At 54.5% G+C, this 16,520-nt stretch overlaps 1 protein-coding gene across 1 annotated transcript in view; it reads left to right on the forward strand.

Annotated features, from left to right (window-relative positions):
* Ralgps1 (Ral GEF with PH domain and SH3 binding motif 1) overlaps window positions 1-16,520 on the forward strand; it is a gene marked incomplete in the record, with an annotated part of 230,742 nt that overhangs the window by 194,099 nt on the left and 20,123 nt on the right. The window contains 4 exon segments of the mRNA XM_040735630.1: window positions 796-863; window positions 9,768-9,894; window positions 10,872-11,029; window positions 13,021-13,072. Of these exon segments, the coding sequence (XP_040591564.1) occupies window positions 796-863; window positions 9,768-9,894; window positions 10,872-11,029; window positions 13,021-13,072 (405 nt within the window).

The raw sequence follows: 16,520 nt of genomic DNA on the forward strand, positions 1-16,520 counted from the left end.
GTTATGGCTTCACCTGCTCTTGGCTCCCACCTGCCAGGGCTCCTGAGTTGGATGCTCTCTGCCCTCCTTCTCCGTGAGCTGCTTCCCAGCAGCTGTGATGGTCTCGTTAGCCACCAGCAGTCCCCAGACAGTCTGTTTCCAGTGAGGTGTACAGCCAGCCCTGTGTGGCTTCCATCTTTGTCTCATTACCTCTCTGTTCAGGTTTGGTTGAACTCAGCTTTTCTGCTCAGGGGTCATTCTCTCCTTACCTTTCTCTTCTGGGAGACAGGTCTGTGGTGTCTCTTGACCACTGTCTTGCTACCATTTCAGAGACTCTTGCCTGGATGCTTCTCAGAAAGATGTCTGGTTCTCATTCCATGTTTGCAGAGGGACTGGTTTCTCTCCTGCTGCCTCGGAGCTCCAGGACCACCTAACTTTCCCTTTCTCCCAAGGCCTTCATCTCCCAAGGCCATCCATGCCACAAAGGGGTATCCCCAGGTTGCCAGTCTGGTCCTATGGAACCTGCATTCCATCGTAGTATACTTGCCTGCACAACCTCTTTCTCCTCACTTTCCAGGCTCTAAATATGCTTCCTTCACAGAGTTTTGGGTTAGCAAGCAGGGGTCAGTGGTTCATTTCATTCTGTCCTCCTTAACCATCACTCACTGGATCATAAACCCTGGGGAGGTGTTGGAGGAAAGAATTGTGACCTGAAGCAGATTTCACAGGATCCCTGTATTCTGTGATCCATGTACTCCTTCCCCCATCCCATGATGGACCAGGGCCCCTCTGACCTTGTGAAAATCTTTGTTTCAGGCTGTCACTCAGAATCGAACCAGGAAGCAGCTCTCCAAGACTAGTCTCTTCTAAGGAAGATCTTGCAGGTATTGTGGCTACCTCGAAAGGTGCAAAACCATGTACACCCCAGACTTGGCTACTAAACTAGGCCCTGTGTGGAGCTCAAGAACACAGTTGAGTTCATTGTCTGGTAGGCTCAACTGTCCCTGCTTGTAGCTCCCTCTTCCAGCTTGCCAGGATCCTGATAATGTGAGACCCAAGAGATCAGACCCTCAACTTAGAAACATGCACAGAGTTCTTCCCCTAGACCACCAAGACCCTTGTCCTCCAGCCTACCCTCAGACTTGGCATTATGTGCCCTAAAGGGGTGCCCAAGATGCACCAGACACGTTAGATCTATCACCTTTGAGGGGAACACACACTGTATCGCCAGCAGTGGGATCCTAGGATCTGCTGCCGGAGCTAGGCTCTAGCTCTGTCTCTCCATCATTCTCCTCCATAGCGTTAGCTACTGGATGGAGTGAAGAGTCGTATTGCCCTTGTAGGACTGCCATGATGCCTGGGTGAGCACAGGCCTGTCTCATGCTCTGCCCACACCTGTCCCCTCTCAGAGTGTGCTTGTGTCAGCTGCCTTGTTGTTTCTGTTATAACAATGGCCCTTCAGTCATCATCTAGCCAGCTCCTGGAGATGGGGACAGATCAGTGCTGCTGCTTGAGGAGAGGCTAGAGAGGCCTCCAGCAGCAGGTCTTCCAACACCCCTCCATCACCCAACCTGGGTCTGAGCCAAACAGCTGCATCCCTCTGGGCAGTGCTTTCCCTGCTTGTAAAATAGAAATAATGAAACCATCATCCCAACAAGACGACACTGAGATGCTGTTCAGGTGCCTCTCCATACTCCCAGCTGGTATGTGTATTGGTAGGACTAGACCCACAGAACTCAGAAAACAGTATGGCAGCTTCCCTCCCGCCCAGCAGGGCCTCTGTCCCACCTCTGGGATGTGCTCCTGGCTCCCAGTCTGCCAGCCTCTGCTGTCTCTGGGTGTAAGCTAGACTCATCCTCACACCTCTAGGCTCCCCTGCTCATGAGCCTGGAAGGTGCTGCTGTGTGGCCCTTGGCAGTGGAGGGGCTGTTGAGTTAGTTCTGTTTACAGTGTATTTTTCATGGCATCTCCCAGGACCTTGTATTAAGTGCCTCCTCAAAAACCTACTGTCTTTCTCTGGTAGATGGCTCTTTCAAGGGTGGTCCTGGGTGTTCCTCCCTTCTAGTTTGTCCCTGTTCTAGAACTCTTCCCAAGCAAACTGCTCTCTGAGATGCTCCACACAGCCCACTCCAGCTGTCAACTGGGTGTGGTATACATGTCACTCACAGGGCTACTCAGGAAACATAAGCAGAGTCTGGCCCAGCGCTCATCAGGTGCAACTCTACCATGGTGGTTGGTCGTCAGCATGATTCCGTCACAGAACTAGCCTCCAGGCTTTAGCTAAATGACACCGCCTAAGACCCCAGTCAGGTCTGGTTTCATGGTGGTGGGGGTGGGGGGCAGCAAGCTCTGGACCCCAAGCTGACCCACCCTGTTTCTGTGTAGTATGACGTATGGCTACACATTCATGGGCTTACTTCTCGCCTGACCTCTCACGGGGCTTTGTAGGTCCTACATCATAGCCTGTGTGGCCAGGAGCTGGCCTGACCTAACCTTCTTCATGTATGTTCTCCTTTATCCTCGGCCTGTCTTCTCCACAGAGTAAAAGCCCTCTGAGGACAGGCCTGGTGTGGAATTCCTAGAGCCTGGCATTCAGAACCCTGGGTGAATCAGCTGCCTCCCATTCAGCCCTATCCCTAGAGTCCCTTGTTGGGCCCTAGGGGTACCTGCCCTTGAGGACAGTGCCTGCACGGACAGCTGCTGACTCTGCATAACCTTCCAGAGATGTGCTGAGGCCAGCAGTTCCTGCTCTGCAGGGGAGCTCGGCTCACAGGACTGTTTTCCACCAACTTTACAAATCCCTGGCTTCAGCCCCAAAGCGGGATGACCGGGTTTATGTTGATCACCCAAGAGCCTTCAGCTTTCTAGAAAGCTCATCGTCATTCAGCGGCTCAGGTTTCCCCCTTGAAACCTCAGAGGAAAGATAAGGAATGCTGCTGCAGCCCGGGTCATCCCAGGGGTCCCTAGAGGGCAGGGGTCAGCTCCAAGGAAGCCTTCTGGGCTCTGGAAATTAGACTGAGCTGCGTGGCAGGATCTCCACAGGACTGGGGACAGGAATGTGCCTCTTGCCGTCCCAAGAATGGGAGGAACGGGAGGAACGCAGCGGCCTTCCTCTGCTCCTCAGGAGGGGCTAGACTCCAGCTCAGAGCGGTGCTCAGCAGTTAGACATCCTACACTTGCCAAGGAAAAGCCTTTAAGTTTGCACCCTCATTTACACAAGGCTCTTAGGCTGCAGGTCTGTGTGTGACAAGCACTTGCTATGAACCAGTTACCTGGCAGGGGCCCCCAACCTCCTGGAGTTCATGTCTTAGTTGGGGAGACAGGCAAGGACGGGCATGCTTGGAGCCAAAAAGAAGCCAGTGTGAGCAGAGCAAGATGGTGTGTATGTGAGGGGCTATCTCTATGACTCTTTTCTAACCAGCTCCTGCCAGGGGCTGGGAGACCTTGACCCTGCACAGATAGCAGCATCCATGACCTCAGGAGCCTTGATTAACAGCAGCAGCAGCAGCAGCCTCCGAGCTACAACTGTTCCCTTGGCTTCCGGTAGCTCCAGAACCCAGCCCTGCCAAGGGCTGCCGCCACTTTCCTCTGGGGCAATGGCCATGCGGGCAGTCTGTCCCAACAAGGAAACTGCAAGCAAGGAGGTGGAGGAAACTGATTCAGTTTCTGATCTGTGGAGAAAAAAGACCAGGGATGATACATTGCCAGTTTCCCTCACCACGTGATAGTGTTTATATACATGAACTAATATTTTCCTGGAGAGAAAAGAAATCACATGTAATGTTCATAATGTTGCCCACCCCGACTCCCAGAGGGCAAGTGATGTTTGTGTATATCTTGGAGCTTCCTTGGAGCTAACCCTTACCCTCTAGGGACCCCTGGGATGACCCAGGCTGTGCAAGATTCCCCCACGTGGCTTCTCCTGGGCACAGGTTTCCTCTGAAGATTCCAGAGCCGTGCTTGAGTCCAGGAAAATCGTGGCCCTGGCCTCTGTCTCTGCTCTCGCAGCCTAAGGCTACATACCTTTCTGTCTCCATGTTCACCGTCTGGTGGCAAGAGCCCTGCCGCCAGGCCAGCAGACCTGTACGGGGCCTGGCTGCAGCATCTTCGAGCTGTGGGAGCAGGAAGGCTTCAGGCCAGCTCACATCTCAGGGCTGTGGAGGGAGTTCCCTGAGGCCGTGCCAGATGCTCTGCTGCTGGCACAGTGCCTCTTGGGAACATTGACTCCTGGCCTTCCCAGGCAGACTCTGATCCCTGAGACAGTGTGAGGCTGCCACCTGAGCACCAGATTGGGAACCGAGGACACACAAGTAGTCCCAGTGCCTCCTCACAACTTAGGGTGGAAAATAGCACTCAACATCACACCTACATTCTGTGTGTCAGAGCATCAGGGTGGACAGGGCTCGGATCGCAGCCACTTAGAGGCATGGTTACTCACACGTCTGGTACCTGCTGCTGGCCGTAGCATCAGCAGTGCAGCACAGCTGGAGCCTCTTCATGTGGCCTGGGCTTCCCCAGAGAACAAAAGGCTCAGGGTCATCAGACTCCTGCTTGGCATCTGGCTGTCCCCAGAGCAGAAATGGGGAGGGCAGCGAGCAAACTGTGAAGTAGCCTCCCCATGAGCCAGTCTCCGAAGCCAGGCAGCCTCACCTCAGCCTTCCCCTGAGTGTCCCGGAGCCTGGTTCAGGTCCAAGCAAGTCCACTGGGGCAACCAAGGACTGTGGAGCACTCCAGACAGTTTCCCCGAGGGAACCCCCTGCGCGTCATCTTCACCGTCTGGTGCTGACCTGGGCTGAGCACCTTCCCAACCCTGCCCGCGTGCTCACTGAGTGTACCCAGCCCCTGCCTGGCAAGCTCCCGGCCTCCTGTGTCACTTTCCCACTCCCTTTCTGTAGGCAAAGACACCAGGGTACTCACCGTGGCTCACACATCACAGAAGAGGCAGAGCCCACACTGGGGATCAGGACAGGTCTGTCACCTGTGTCCAACACACGGAGCATGAAGGCTGCAATGAGGGCTCTGTCCCTTTCATCCTGTGTGCTTGTTCAGGGATTAAGTACCTGCCTTGGACGATTGATAGACCTGCATGTCTCTACCTTATAGATTTTTTTTTAAAGAGACATGGGTATCGTTATCCCAGACTGGCCTCATGCTCAATATATAGCCCAGGATGGCCTTGAATGTTTAATCCTTCTCTTCTCCCTCCTGAGTGCTGGGACTGCAGATAATGTTGCCACACCCAGCTTCTTACAGATGCATCAGGTCATACAGGGTAACAGATGCATTGAGTTTGTAGGAATCAGGACCCCAAACTTTATTTTGTGTTCAGTCCCCTTGCCTCATCCAGCTGGGCTGCTTCAGGCCTGGCTGTCTGTGGAAAGAGCAACAGTGTGGCCTTCTCTCTGACCCAACAGTTCTCCAGATCCCTCGACTTGCTAGCCACAGCCCCGTCTGCCTCAGTGCTGCTGCTGTCTTGGGGCGCAGTACCCTGCAAGGGGCAGTTGTAAAGCTGTCATCTCTCCAGGACACTTCCACGGATGTCCGTGTGTCCTCAGCCTGACTCTGAAGTCCCATCAGAGTCACCATTCCATCAGCAGCTTCCTGCTGAGATCCCCTCACCCCCTCACGCTGCGCTGCGCATGGCCTTCTCACTGGAGCCCTCCGTCCACACGAGGCCAGGCTAGCCCTCATCCTGACGCGGGTGGGCGAGGGTGCAGCTCTCGCTGTGCTCTGTGGGGCACCTTTGAAATGCTTGAGTAGAAGAGAGCGCGGGCAAGAGGCGGGGCTGCTCTCTCTAATGCCTTTCCTCTGCAAACTTCCCATGCTAAGGCAGGGTGGGTGGGCGTCTCCGAGAGAGCTCAAGGGCTAGCAGCAGGTGACAAAGACTCAGCCTCATCTGCTCCCTCCACGGTCTGCAGGGGCCCAAGCACCTTGATTGCCACAGCTTCCAAGCATCCTTGGTGTTCCCACTCTGGCCTGTCGGCAAGGGGAGACAGTGCCGCTTCAGCCCAGAGATGGTGAACACTGCTTCTCAGAAGGAAATGAACTGGACCTTCTGCACAGAGACACATCTTGGCTCTCAGCGAGACTCATGAGAGCCGTGTGTGTGGAAAGCAGAATGTGCGTGAACATAGAAATGAGTGGCTCCCAGGCCCACCAGAGACCTGGCTATGGAAAAGTTTCCACACAGAGACGGCAGAGGGGCCCAGTGGCCCAGGAGCTGCTCTGGCCGACCCAGAAGGGCTGAGTCCTGGATCTCATAGGAAGGCTCTCCACATAAACAGGGGAAGCAAGAGACTCTGAACCCTTCAGCTGGGTGACAGCCTGCCCCCGCCCCACCCCGGAGGCTCAGAGTTGTCCTGGACAGAGTTCCAGATGGCAATCGCAGTGCCTGGAGGGAGATGGCATGAGTCCCTGTCCAGCGGGGCCTAGAGGTGGGACTGGAACCCAAGTCTTGTGACTTCAAGTTGCTGCTTTCCTCTGCCACAGCTGCCTCCCCTTAATTTCCAGTGTGTGAGACTTGGAAAGCCCAACTGGAATGGGACAGTGCTGGCCCAGAGCAGGGCCTGTCAGAAATCCTGCAGAAGAGGCTCCTTTGCCCACAGTGTGCGCTCCTTGTAGCCATGCCCATGGCCTCCAGGCGAAGGTCCCACACTGGACTTACTCATGTTCCCCTAGATCTGTGCCCCAAGTGCACACTGCTCCATATAGAGGATTACTCTCAGTCCCTTCCACATCCCAGGACACTGTGTGTGTGTGTGTGTGTGTGTGTGTGTGTGTGTGTGTGTGTGTGTGTGTGTGTGTGTGTGTAGAGAGAGCACTCTCAGGACACTGTGTGTGTGTGTGTGTGTGTGTGTGTGTGGAGAGAGAGACAGACAGAGAGACAGACAGAGAGAGACAGAGACAGAGAGAGAGAGAGAGAGAGAGAGAGAGAGAGAGAGAGAGAGAGAGAGAGAGAGAGAGAGAGAACATGCTCCCAGTTCCTGGGCTTGGCCACGTCTAGTTACTCTCCAGCCAGAGGCACTTTCTAAGATACGCATCTGAGCATGTCCCCACCCTCACCTTAAGAACTCAAGGCCCCCCGCTGTCTCCCCTCTGAGCCTCTGAGCACACTGCTCCTTCTGCCCCTGTTGCTGCTCGTGTCAGGCTCTTGTACCAGGCAGGGTGTCGAGTCTCCCACAAGTCTTTTCTATCCCTTCCTTATGTTCCTCTAAAACCTATGCTGCTGTGAGGCTTAAATAAGGTCAAGTGGACACGGTGTACCATTGGTTGTGGCCACAGTAGATGCTAAGTCAGGGTTGGACATTATCGTGTCCCCTTCTTGATGCTGTCACACTGTTGGTGCAGTTGGTGCTCTTGCCCTGTTGGTCACGACTGCCCTCCTTTCAGAGCCTCTGTTCTGCTGGCTGCAGCCACCTGTGGCCCCTCTTTCCCCTCCTGAGTTGCCATTACCCTGCAAGCAGGGCGTCATGGCTTTTCTGATCTATGATGTTGCTGCCCAGGGGCAGCCCAAGGTCTGGTCTTCCTAAACATTTGTGGCAGAAAAAGAGCCACTGTTTAACTCTTGACAGGGAGGCAACAAAGGACAGGCTCCTCATCTCTTGTTTACATATGTAGATCCAGGGCTCGAGGGACAAGGTGACCTCCCCAAGGCCACTCAACAGATACAGATGAGAGCCCAGACCTCTCCACCTCCAGGACCAGAGTCCCTTTCTGTCACCATACATCATGAGGGCTTCTGGCTACTCCAAGACTGTTGTTATTTGAAGGCCAAGTGTTTTGTTTTTCCTCTTTCAATCAATGAGTGGTCTGTTGGGCAGTATGTTGGTTTCTTGTAATGAAAACCAGATTTATTTTCAACATATCTGGTTGCCTACAGAAACTGTCAATTCTCATATGGTCCAATAAAACTGCTAAAGAAACAGCCACTTAAAGAGTTTTAAAGATTATTCATGGAAAACCTATGCTGAGGAAAAATAGAGCAATCCTTTGAGATAATCAGGCCACATGGTCAGTTTTTCCAGCTGTCCATGCCATATCAGGCTGGGCAGTGGGGCCTGCATTCAGCTGTGGAGACCGGAGCCCCCATTCATCACCACCCCTACCCTGCCTGAGGACATGACCAACAAGCTTACCTGCCACCCGGCCAGAAGGCACGAGTCCTGGCACTGTCACATGGGGCCACCCCAGGCTTGGAGGAGCAGGAACATGAGGCCTTTTGGTAGCAGAGGGTGTCACTTACTGGCAGAAGGGCCCCTCATCTGGGTCTCAGCCGAATGGAAATTCTTCTGTTTCCACGTCAGACCTAGGCTGTTGGTCAACAATGCTGGGAGAATGTGGGGGAGGACGGGGGTGAGACCTCGAGCCCAGAGAGCAGCAGCAGCCCTGACACGGGCCCAGAGGCCAAGGCTCTTCCGCTGGGGCCCCCGCCCACCTCCCCAGCTGGTCCAGGGGCATCTGAGGCCAGGCATGCTTCCCGAGGCTCCAAAGCAGAAAGGAAAGGGGCAAATCCAAGCCTCGCCTTGGAGAGAGAATCCAGAGTTGAGTGGAAGCAGCCAAAGGGACTCTGAAAGGCGTGTGAGAGCTCAGAGTACGAGCAGAGCTAGAAACAAGAGCTACATGGATCCGAGTGAGAGTGAACGTCCTCCGAGTGGCCAATTCCTCAGTAGCCAACTTCAGCCTCGTGGCTGTGTTACACCTCTAGGGCTCCCCACCTCCCTATGTCAAGTATGCTGGAGCCAGTGAGCTGGGTCATGAGCATTTATACAGTGCTGCTCACAACTGGTACATATTGGGTGCTGGGTCTGCGCAGAACCTGTATACTGAACCCCTCCACACACACAAGCCCACTGCACACCCAGGTTTGGGTACTGCCTTCAGATTGCAGCAGATCTGTAAACCTGCCTTGTCCTCTGCCTAATGTGGCAACTAAGAGTGCATACTTCATGGCTTGAGGCATGGCCCCAGAGAGCAATGCCAGGTGTGCAGTGATCATCCTGTCATTTCTGCTCCAACACCAGGGCTCTCGCAGGCTCTCTGTTCAGCCCTCCTACAGAGGGTCCTTGAGATTTAAGCAGTGGAGCTGTCATTTGTCCTCCGTCCTCCTGTGGTTGCTGATAAACAAGGGGCTCCACCCTCTGGAATCTTCTCTTAAGGCAAAAGCAAAACAAAGCAGCACACTACTGTCTTCCTCCTGGGAGCAGCAGCAAGAGCTGTTTCCTCAAGGGTAGAGGCATCCCGTGACCCTGGATGTAGACCAGAGGGTCCTCCTGGGGCCCTGCAGGGCCGCCAGAGAGCCACACAGTCACATCCTCCAAGGACAGCCCAGTGTTTGGGGCAGATGTGTTATGTCCTGCGATAGAGGCAGAACCTCAGAGTAGCCAACACCAGTGTGCAAGTCCTGACCAGGGACGCACATTTGGACAGAGGTGTTGGTGCAGTTTCAGCTGGCCCGACTCAAGGCCTTTCTTACCCCTTCTATATCCCTCTGGGCTTGTGAAGTCCAGGTAGGACCTTTGCTTTAAGGTTCTACTCTTATGCACAGCGGAGCTGCTTAGCTACTCGACCTGGGAGCCTCAGGCCTTCCCTCTGGGAGTTAGTGACCCTGGGAAGGGAGGGTAAGCATCCGATAAATGGGAGGCTGCTGTTGGCTTTGTGTGAACCTTGTCCTACCCATGACAGCTGGGGAAAGGTCCATAGCCCAAACCTAGAGCCTGGCTCCTCAGAGTCTCTACCCTGGTCTTGCCCCCGCAGCTCCTCCCATCACTCTCCCTCTGTTTTTTTCATAGGCCCTTCTGCTGGTCCCAGCTCAGCCAGGTTCCGCCGGAGGCCCACCTGTCCTGATGCATCTGTGGCTGGCAGCCTTCCCACGCCACCAGTCCCCAGACACAGGAAGAGCCACAGCCTGGGCAACAAGTGGGTGACTGAGCAGCCCTCTTCTGGGCTGAAGGAGTGCTGGGTCCTTCCCCATCCCCATCTGGGAACTCTTTTCCCAGCAGGCACTCTCCTAAGGCTGCTGTGAGCTTGGGAGTGCAGAGGAGCACCTGGTAGCATAGTCTCTGTGCCAACCCCAGGGATCCAGGCTCAGGAGCTAGTAAAGATATATGCCCAACTCGGCTGCCAGCTCATTTAGGGACAACTGGGTCCAGCAGACAGCAGTGTTTATCCTCAGGGCACAGAGCACCTGCTGGCTCACTGGCCCCGTAGGGCCCACAGCTCGGGGACATGTAGATCCTCAGCGTGGTTGGAGATAGCCAGGCCCGCATCCCCTGGGCATTGGTCACAGGTTTCCAAACAGAGGGACGCCCTTCCTTGTCACCTTTTCTGCCTCCCTGCTTCCTTTCCTCCCTCCCTTCCTCCTTTCAACCTGCATCCTAGCACTAAGGCACAGGTGTCATGCTTCTTGGTTGGTCTTGGTGAACCTCAGAGGCAGGAGCAGGAAGACAAAGTTGCTTTGGGTCCATGGTGCCTCCTCTTCTCCAGACGTTGTCACACACCTGTAGACACCATCTCACTGAACCATGGGAATCTCTGAGCAGGTGCTGCCCTGTGCATTGCGGCTCCAGGAAGGGTCACAAAGTTCTGGCCCTCCTCAGGATGGCCCGCCCGTCCTTCCCCTCGACCTCATCTCACAAGCCTCACCATCATCCTGGGAGACAGGCAGGGCAAACAGCATTGGTCTCCATTGACAGATGAAGAAGTTGAGGCTCAGAAAAAGGATGTGACTTGCCCAAGGTCACACCACGAGAAAGGGCAGAGCCTGGGCCACCAGCGGGCTCAGGGCACAGGCGTCTCCCTCCAGCAGCTTGTCCTGGCTCCAGCCCCCAGGGCCGTGTGCCACTCTGCTCCCAGGATAAGGGGCTTTGCCTTCTCTCTTCCTCTCCGTTTTCCAGTATGATGTGTCAGTTGAGTGTAGTTGAAAGTAAGAGTGCAACATTCCCATCGGAGAAGGCCAGGCACCTGCTGGACGACAGCGTCCTAGAGTCCCGCAGCCCCCGCAGGGGCCTCACCCTCACCTCCTCCACTGCCGTCACCAACGGACTCTCCCTAGGTAAGCGTCTCTGGCCTGTACACGCAGGCAGGGGCAGCAGGCCCAGTGTGTGCTCCATGTCTGTCTCTGTGTCACTGTGCTGTGCCCAGTGGCCCCTCACCCTGGAAGAATGGCCTCCCTACAGGAGTCTCCTGCTGCAGGGAGGAATTCCGGGTTGGCCTTCTCCTTCTGGTAGTCCCCAAATGGGCAGTCAGGTTGAAGAAGGAAGATGGACTTAAGTCCACCTCAACCCCGAGGCTGGCTGCTACCTTGGTGGCATTTAACGTCCCAGGGGGAGCCCAAAGCCCTGCTTGGAGCAGTAGGTGGTGGGCCACTGCCTCACACTGTGTGCTTGCGTGTCTTTACAGAGGAGCCGGGGGTGGGGGGGGGAGGTGAGGATGTGAGCCTCAGGAACGGCCGTACACTACTGCAGAGTGGCAGGCGGGACTTGTGTCCATGGAGCTGCAGAAACAGGGCTGCTGGTATCAGCAGGGAGATGCCAACATTAGGGCTGGGCTAGCATGGAGCTGAACTCAGAGATCTGTTCCCCTACAGAGATCAGGTCAACTAGAACAAGGGACGCCACCCTGTGATTGCTGTCATCCGCCTAGTGCTCCATTGATAGCCTTTGCCTTTCGGTGTGCCTGTGTGTTTGTCTGCTTCCACTAGCAGAGAGTTCCTCCTGGGCTGATGGCATGCTGACATTTGCTCTGGTGAAGTCGGTGGGCCAGAGGGCCAGGGGCTTGGAGAGGCAAAAAACAGGGACAGGTGGGCATCTCATGCCACATATTCCTGTGAACTTAGGCTAGTCTTGAGAGCCACAAATAATTTCAGTCAAGGGCAGCTGCCTCCTAGAAGTTTGTGACAAGTTCCATATCTGGCTTCTGTCTTCAGAGGAAGTCATCCTGTTTGGACCCAGTGCAGGAAGTGTGGACAGTTGTGTCTTAGGCTCATAGGTATGACTTCATAGAAGCAGTCCAGGCCCCCGAGCTCAGGAAAGGTAATCAGACTTCTTCCCTGAGCCTTCGCTGTGCAATTGGGCACTGATCTCTCCAGCCTGCTAGGTCCTACTGATGGACCTCATCTCAGAGAGTATGATGGGACCTGGGTTCTTATGAGGGCCCATGAGGGCACGACTGTGCCCCAAGCAGCTGTTTGACATCCAGCCTGAGTCTGGGCTGCGGCCCCTGAGAGTGAGTTAGGTGCTATGTTATCCTGCATCTGGGGGGAATCACAAGCTTGTTTGGCTCTGGTTCAAGTCAGGGGACTCAAGCCATTTTTCTGCTTGAGCTGAAAGCTCTGAGACAGTGGAGTGTCTGTGTGTGTCCTGATGGAGACAGTGCTGAGCTGCTCCCCACCCGTGCAGCAGGGAATGGGGCGCTGCTCTGGCCAGGAATCCCTTGCCTTTTCCAGTGCTCAATCTTAGAGCTCTTTCTGGCAGATCCCTGAACTTTAGAGCCTGCAAAGTCCAAGGCATGCCTAGAGGGCCACAGGGTGCTCATTTAGCTCCAAGACACAGGCCTAGGGAGCCAGGATGCCCCACTCATGCCTGGCAGACCATGGTCAGCTCCAGAGTGTGGGTCTGGAAGAGATTAGGAAGGCGAAAAAGGATCACAACAGGCCTTGGCAGTATCTCTGTGGGCCAGGAGACTGCAGTGGCCCTCCTTTGGGGTCTCTCTTGTACTGGCAGATGCATCTAGACCAGCCCTGACCCTGGGCCCAGAAGTGCTCAACCAGCCTGTACCCTCTGCAGGTGAGGCGCTGGGGCAGAGAGCAGGCAGTAGTGCAGACAGACCTGAGCACCCTGGTCCCCCAAGCCAGAGGGCAGGCAGAGGGAAGGTTCTCCGAGCCCTCCCAGAGAAGAGAAAGGCATGACCACAGAAGCTAAGTCCTTTTGTGACCCACAGGGTCAGGATGCTGTGAGCTTGGGGACGGGGCTGTGACCGGGAGCCCAGGAGAACAGGCCCCTCTCTCGGAGGTTGCCATCTCACTGATCTGTGTTCCTTTTCCAGGCAGTAGTGAGAGCTCAGAGTTTAGTGAAGAGATCTCTGCAGGGCTGGAAAGGTGAGTGTGGCCTCAGCAAGGCCTCCCTCCCTCGGGAAACTCAGGGCCCAGGGAGCTGGAGTCAGGGGTCCCTGCCCCGCCCACATTTTACATTGCACAACTGCACTGTCACACCTGTGTGTGCACACACTCAACACAAATCTCACTCACATGCACACAGGCGGATACATTCATAGTTCACTCCTGTACTCATGCGTATGTGGGTGTATATCCGGGCCTAGAAAGTGCTCCCCTTTTTTTTTTTTTTTTTTTTTTTTTTTTGTCAGCTGGCACTCATGAGTGCACTTGGTTCAAGCCAGCTACAGGAGACCTGGGAGCCTAGGACTTACTGCTTGAAGTCTTGAGATGGGTACATGGCTCCATCTGGTGATACCTGAGAGTATTGCACCCAGGCAGATGGACAGTTTTAAAAACTACTATCATGTGTCGTTGTGGTTCCTGTCAGCCTACCTGCCCCAGGTATCCACCCTCCCATCAGGAATTCACCCACAGCATGCACCCCATGTCCTAATGCTTCTTGGGCCACCATCAGGGATCCAAGAAGACATGGCCCTGCAGGTGCTGAAAGGTATCTTGTGACTTGAGGTCTGAGGACACATAGGGAAGTCCAGTGATGACGAACGTCCCTGAGATGCAGGTTTCCATTGTCCTTCAGGATAGGTCCTAGGAGCCTGTGTGCATCTGAGTACTCTCACGAGTACACATGTACACAAAGTTACATAGTCTGTGTGTGCACGTGCACAGAGTTGTACAGTCTATTTATAGACGTGGCCATGGTTACAGACTCTCACACATAACAAACACATGCACAGATTCTGGCACATACTCAACACATTCACACATTTGTGTGTATTCACACATGTATACATACACAGTTACACTCAGTGCACATACTCAGTTACTTATGCACAATTGCTCTGTCACACTTCTGTGTGCATACACTAAACACAAATCTCACACACATGCACACAGACGGACACATTCATAATTCACTCATATACATGAATATGTGGGTGTATGCATTCACACACATTACACCATACAACACACACACACACACACACATACACACACGCCTGTGTATGTACACACTCCTCTGAAGCTAAAGCTTCAGTCCCTATAATCGAAAAGTGTCCAGAAGAAATCATCCTATCTGGACACTTTCCACAGGGCAGAGAGGCTCAGTGGTTGCCCAGGCTGAGCATTCCCTGTGTTCCAGGCTCTGTCTGGACATTGCCCATCTGTAGATTTCCTGCAGCCTTGGTGCTCCTCTGTAGCAGTGAAAGGAGAACCCCACAGGCCCCAAGGGACAGACTCCGGAACTCCTGGTCCCGGTGGGGGATTCCTGGGGACACCCTGTAAAAGAAGGCCATAGGCAGCCGGCGCTCCTCTGGCCACCATCCAGTGGCATCTTAGGCTGGCGCTAACATCCATAGAAGCTCTGTGCGTCCCTCCTTTGTTTGTCCTTTCATTCATTCGTTCCTTCTTTCACTCATGAGTCACTCAGTAACTGCTTAGTTAGCACTGTGCCTGCATGCTAGCCACCAAGGTAGCGCTGTGGCTGGAGTGGTGCCTGTAGGGAAGAGGGTGGCAGGGGGCCATGCCGTGACCACTGCAGGTCACTGTGCACCTGAATCTCTGCAGCAGATGCTCCCAGGCAGACTCTCCTCTGAGCACTGGCCTTCTGGCTCTTCTCTGCATATGCCCAGCCTCGATTCCAATAGCCCTGAACAGCCATGCCTCCAGCGGCCCTGGAGCTGCTCTTCACAGAAAGGATCATGGCTCAATGTTTCTTAGCTGAGGAGAGCAGGAGGCCACTTGCTTTAGAAGATGCCAGTGGGGCTATGATGTCCCCTCTCATCAATACCCAACCCCTGACCGACCTGAGGAACCAGAAGCTAGCTGACCCCAGCCTCGGCCAGTGTTTGTAAGAGTCTGCTCCCCAAAGGCCTGCCAGCAGTCTGCGCTTTTCTGTAGACTGGCCGCAGCAGAAGAGGCACCATTGTCTCTTCAGTTCTGCCACCGTCTTGTCACTTTGTGAAACCCTTCACCCTAACCTTCAGGCAGCCAAATGCTCAGCCCCACTGGGACATCTGTGCACTCCAGACCACATGCTCCTGCTCTTAATAGGGGGATGGGGTCTAGGCGTTCCCGGGGCTGGTCCCAGAGGCCCGCATCTGCTGGAAAGAGCCTCCCTTCCAGGTCCTCACAGATCTGTAAGATGCATTGCCTGCTAGAGCAAAGGTGGGAGGCTCAGAAGGGGGCTGGGCCCACTGGAAGGAATGCAGGTATGAGGAGGCGAGCAGCAATGCTCGGCCCACAGCGCTGGAGTTCAGCAGCCACAGTCACACTGGCTAGCCCCTTGTTCCATCACCCCCACCCCCACAAGCACTGGTTGTGAATCTGCCCAGGCCAGAAAGAGAAAGAGCCACACGCCAGCATAGAGGGCAGAGAAACTGCAGAGCAGCGTGAGTGTGTGCACGTGGTTCTGGTGGCCCCAGGGCACAAGTGAGTAACCGTTGATGCCCAGTGAGCAGCAGGGCAGTAGTTTTCATGGCCAACACTGGGGTCATTTGGCCCCTTCTTGTGAGTTTGCACACGTGGGGTCCAGAGATAGTCCTTCAAATGAGGCAGAGCCCAGGCCACATGTGGCCAGTGTGTCCCTGAGGGGCGCTTTTTCAGAGTGCCTAGCGAGCCATGAACTGCTGCAGAGGCACCAACCCCTGTCCTTGCTGGACACCAGAATGAGAATTCAGGAGCCAGGGGACTCGCTGCTGTGTTGTTCCCCTTTCCACCCCACATGTATGTCAGCCATCCAAGGCCAAAGGTCTCATGGCTGGAGATGGCAGACATGCCAGGGAGGTGTTCATTGATCATTTCTTAGCCTTCAGGTAAGGCCTCTTCTGCATCCTCAGGGTGAAAATGATGTGGCCTTATCAATCACAGGGGAGCGGAGTGGGGGTGTGCCCACTCTTCTGTGATTTTAGCAGCGGCAGCTCTGACCTGCCGGGGCAGAGGTTAAAGGAAAGCCTCACCGTACTTGCCACTTCCGTGAGACGGAGAGGTGGCCCCGCAAGCCTGTGAATGGACTGGAGAGTAGGCTTGGAGCCTGGCACCAGGCCAGGTTTCAGACAGCCTCAGGCTCTGGCTTTGGGCCCTAAGAGGAAACCAGAAATTCAGCTAAGGGTCAAAGTTTTTTGTTTTTTGTTTTTTGTTTTTTGTTTTTTTTTTTGGTTTGTTTAAGATTGTATTTATTCATTTGTTAGGCATACAGTGTTCTGTGTGATTGTATGCCTACTCACCAGAAGAGGGCACCAGATCCCATTTAGATGGTTGTGAACCACCAAGTGCTAGGGATTGAACTCAGGTCCTCTGGAAGAGCAGCCAGTGTTCTTAACCTCTGAGCCATCTCTCCAGCCCCCAAAGTCTTTTCTAAAAGGAGGTTTTA

The sequence above is a fragment of the Mesocricetus auratus genome, unplaced genomic scaffold (assembly GCF_017639785.1).
Source record: "Mesocricetus auratus isolate SY011 unplaced genomic scaffold, BCM_Maur_2.0 Super-Scaffold_100047, whole genome shotgun sequence".
Lineage (NCBI taxonomy): Eukaryota > Metazoa > Chordata > Mammalia > Rodentia > Cricetidae > Mesocricetus > Mesocricetus auratus.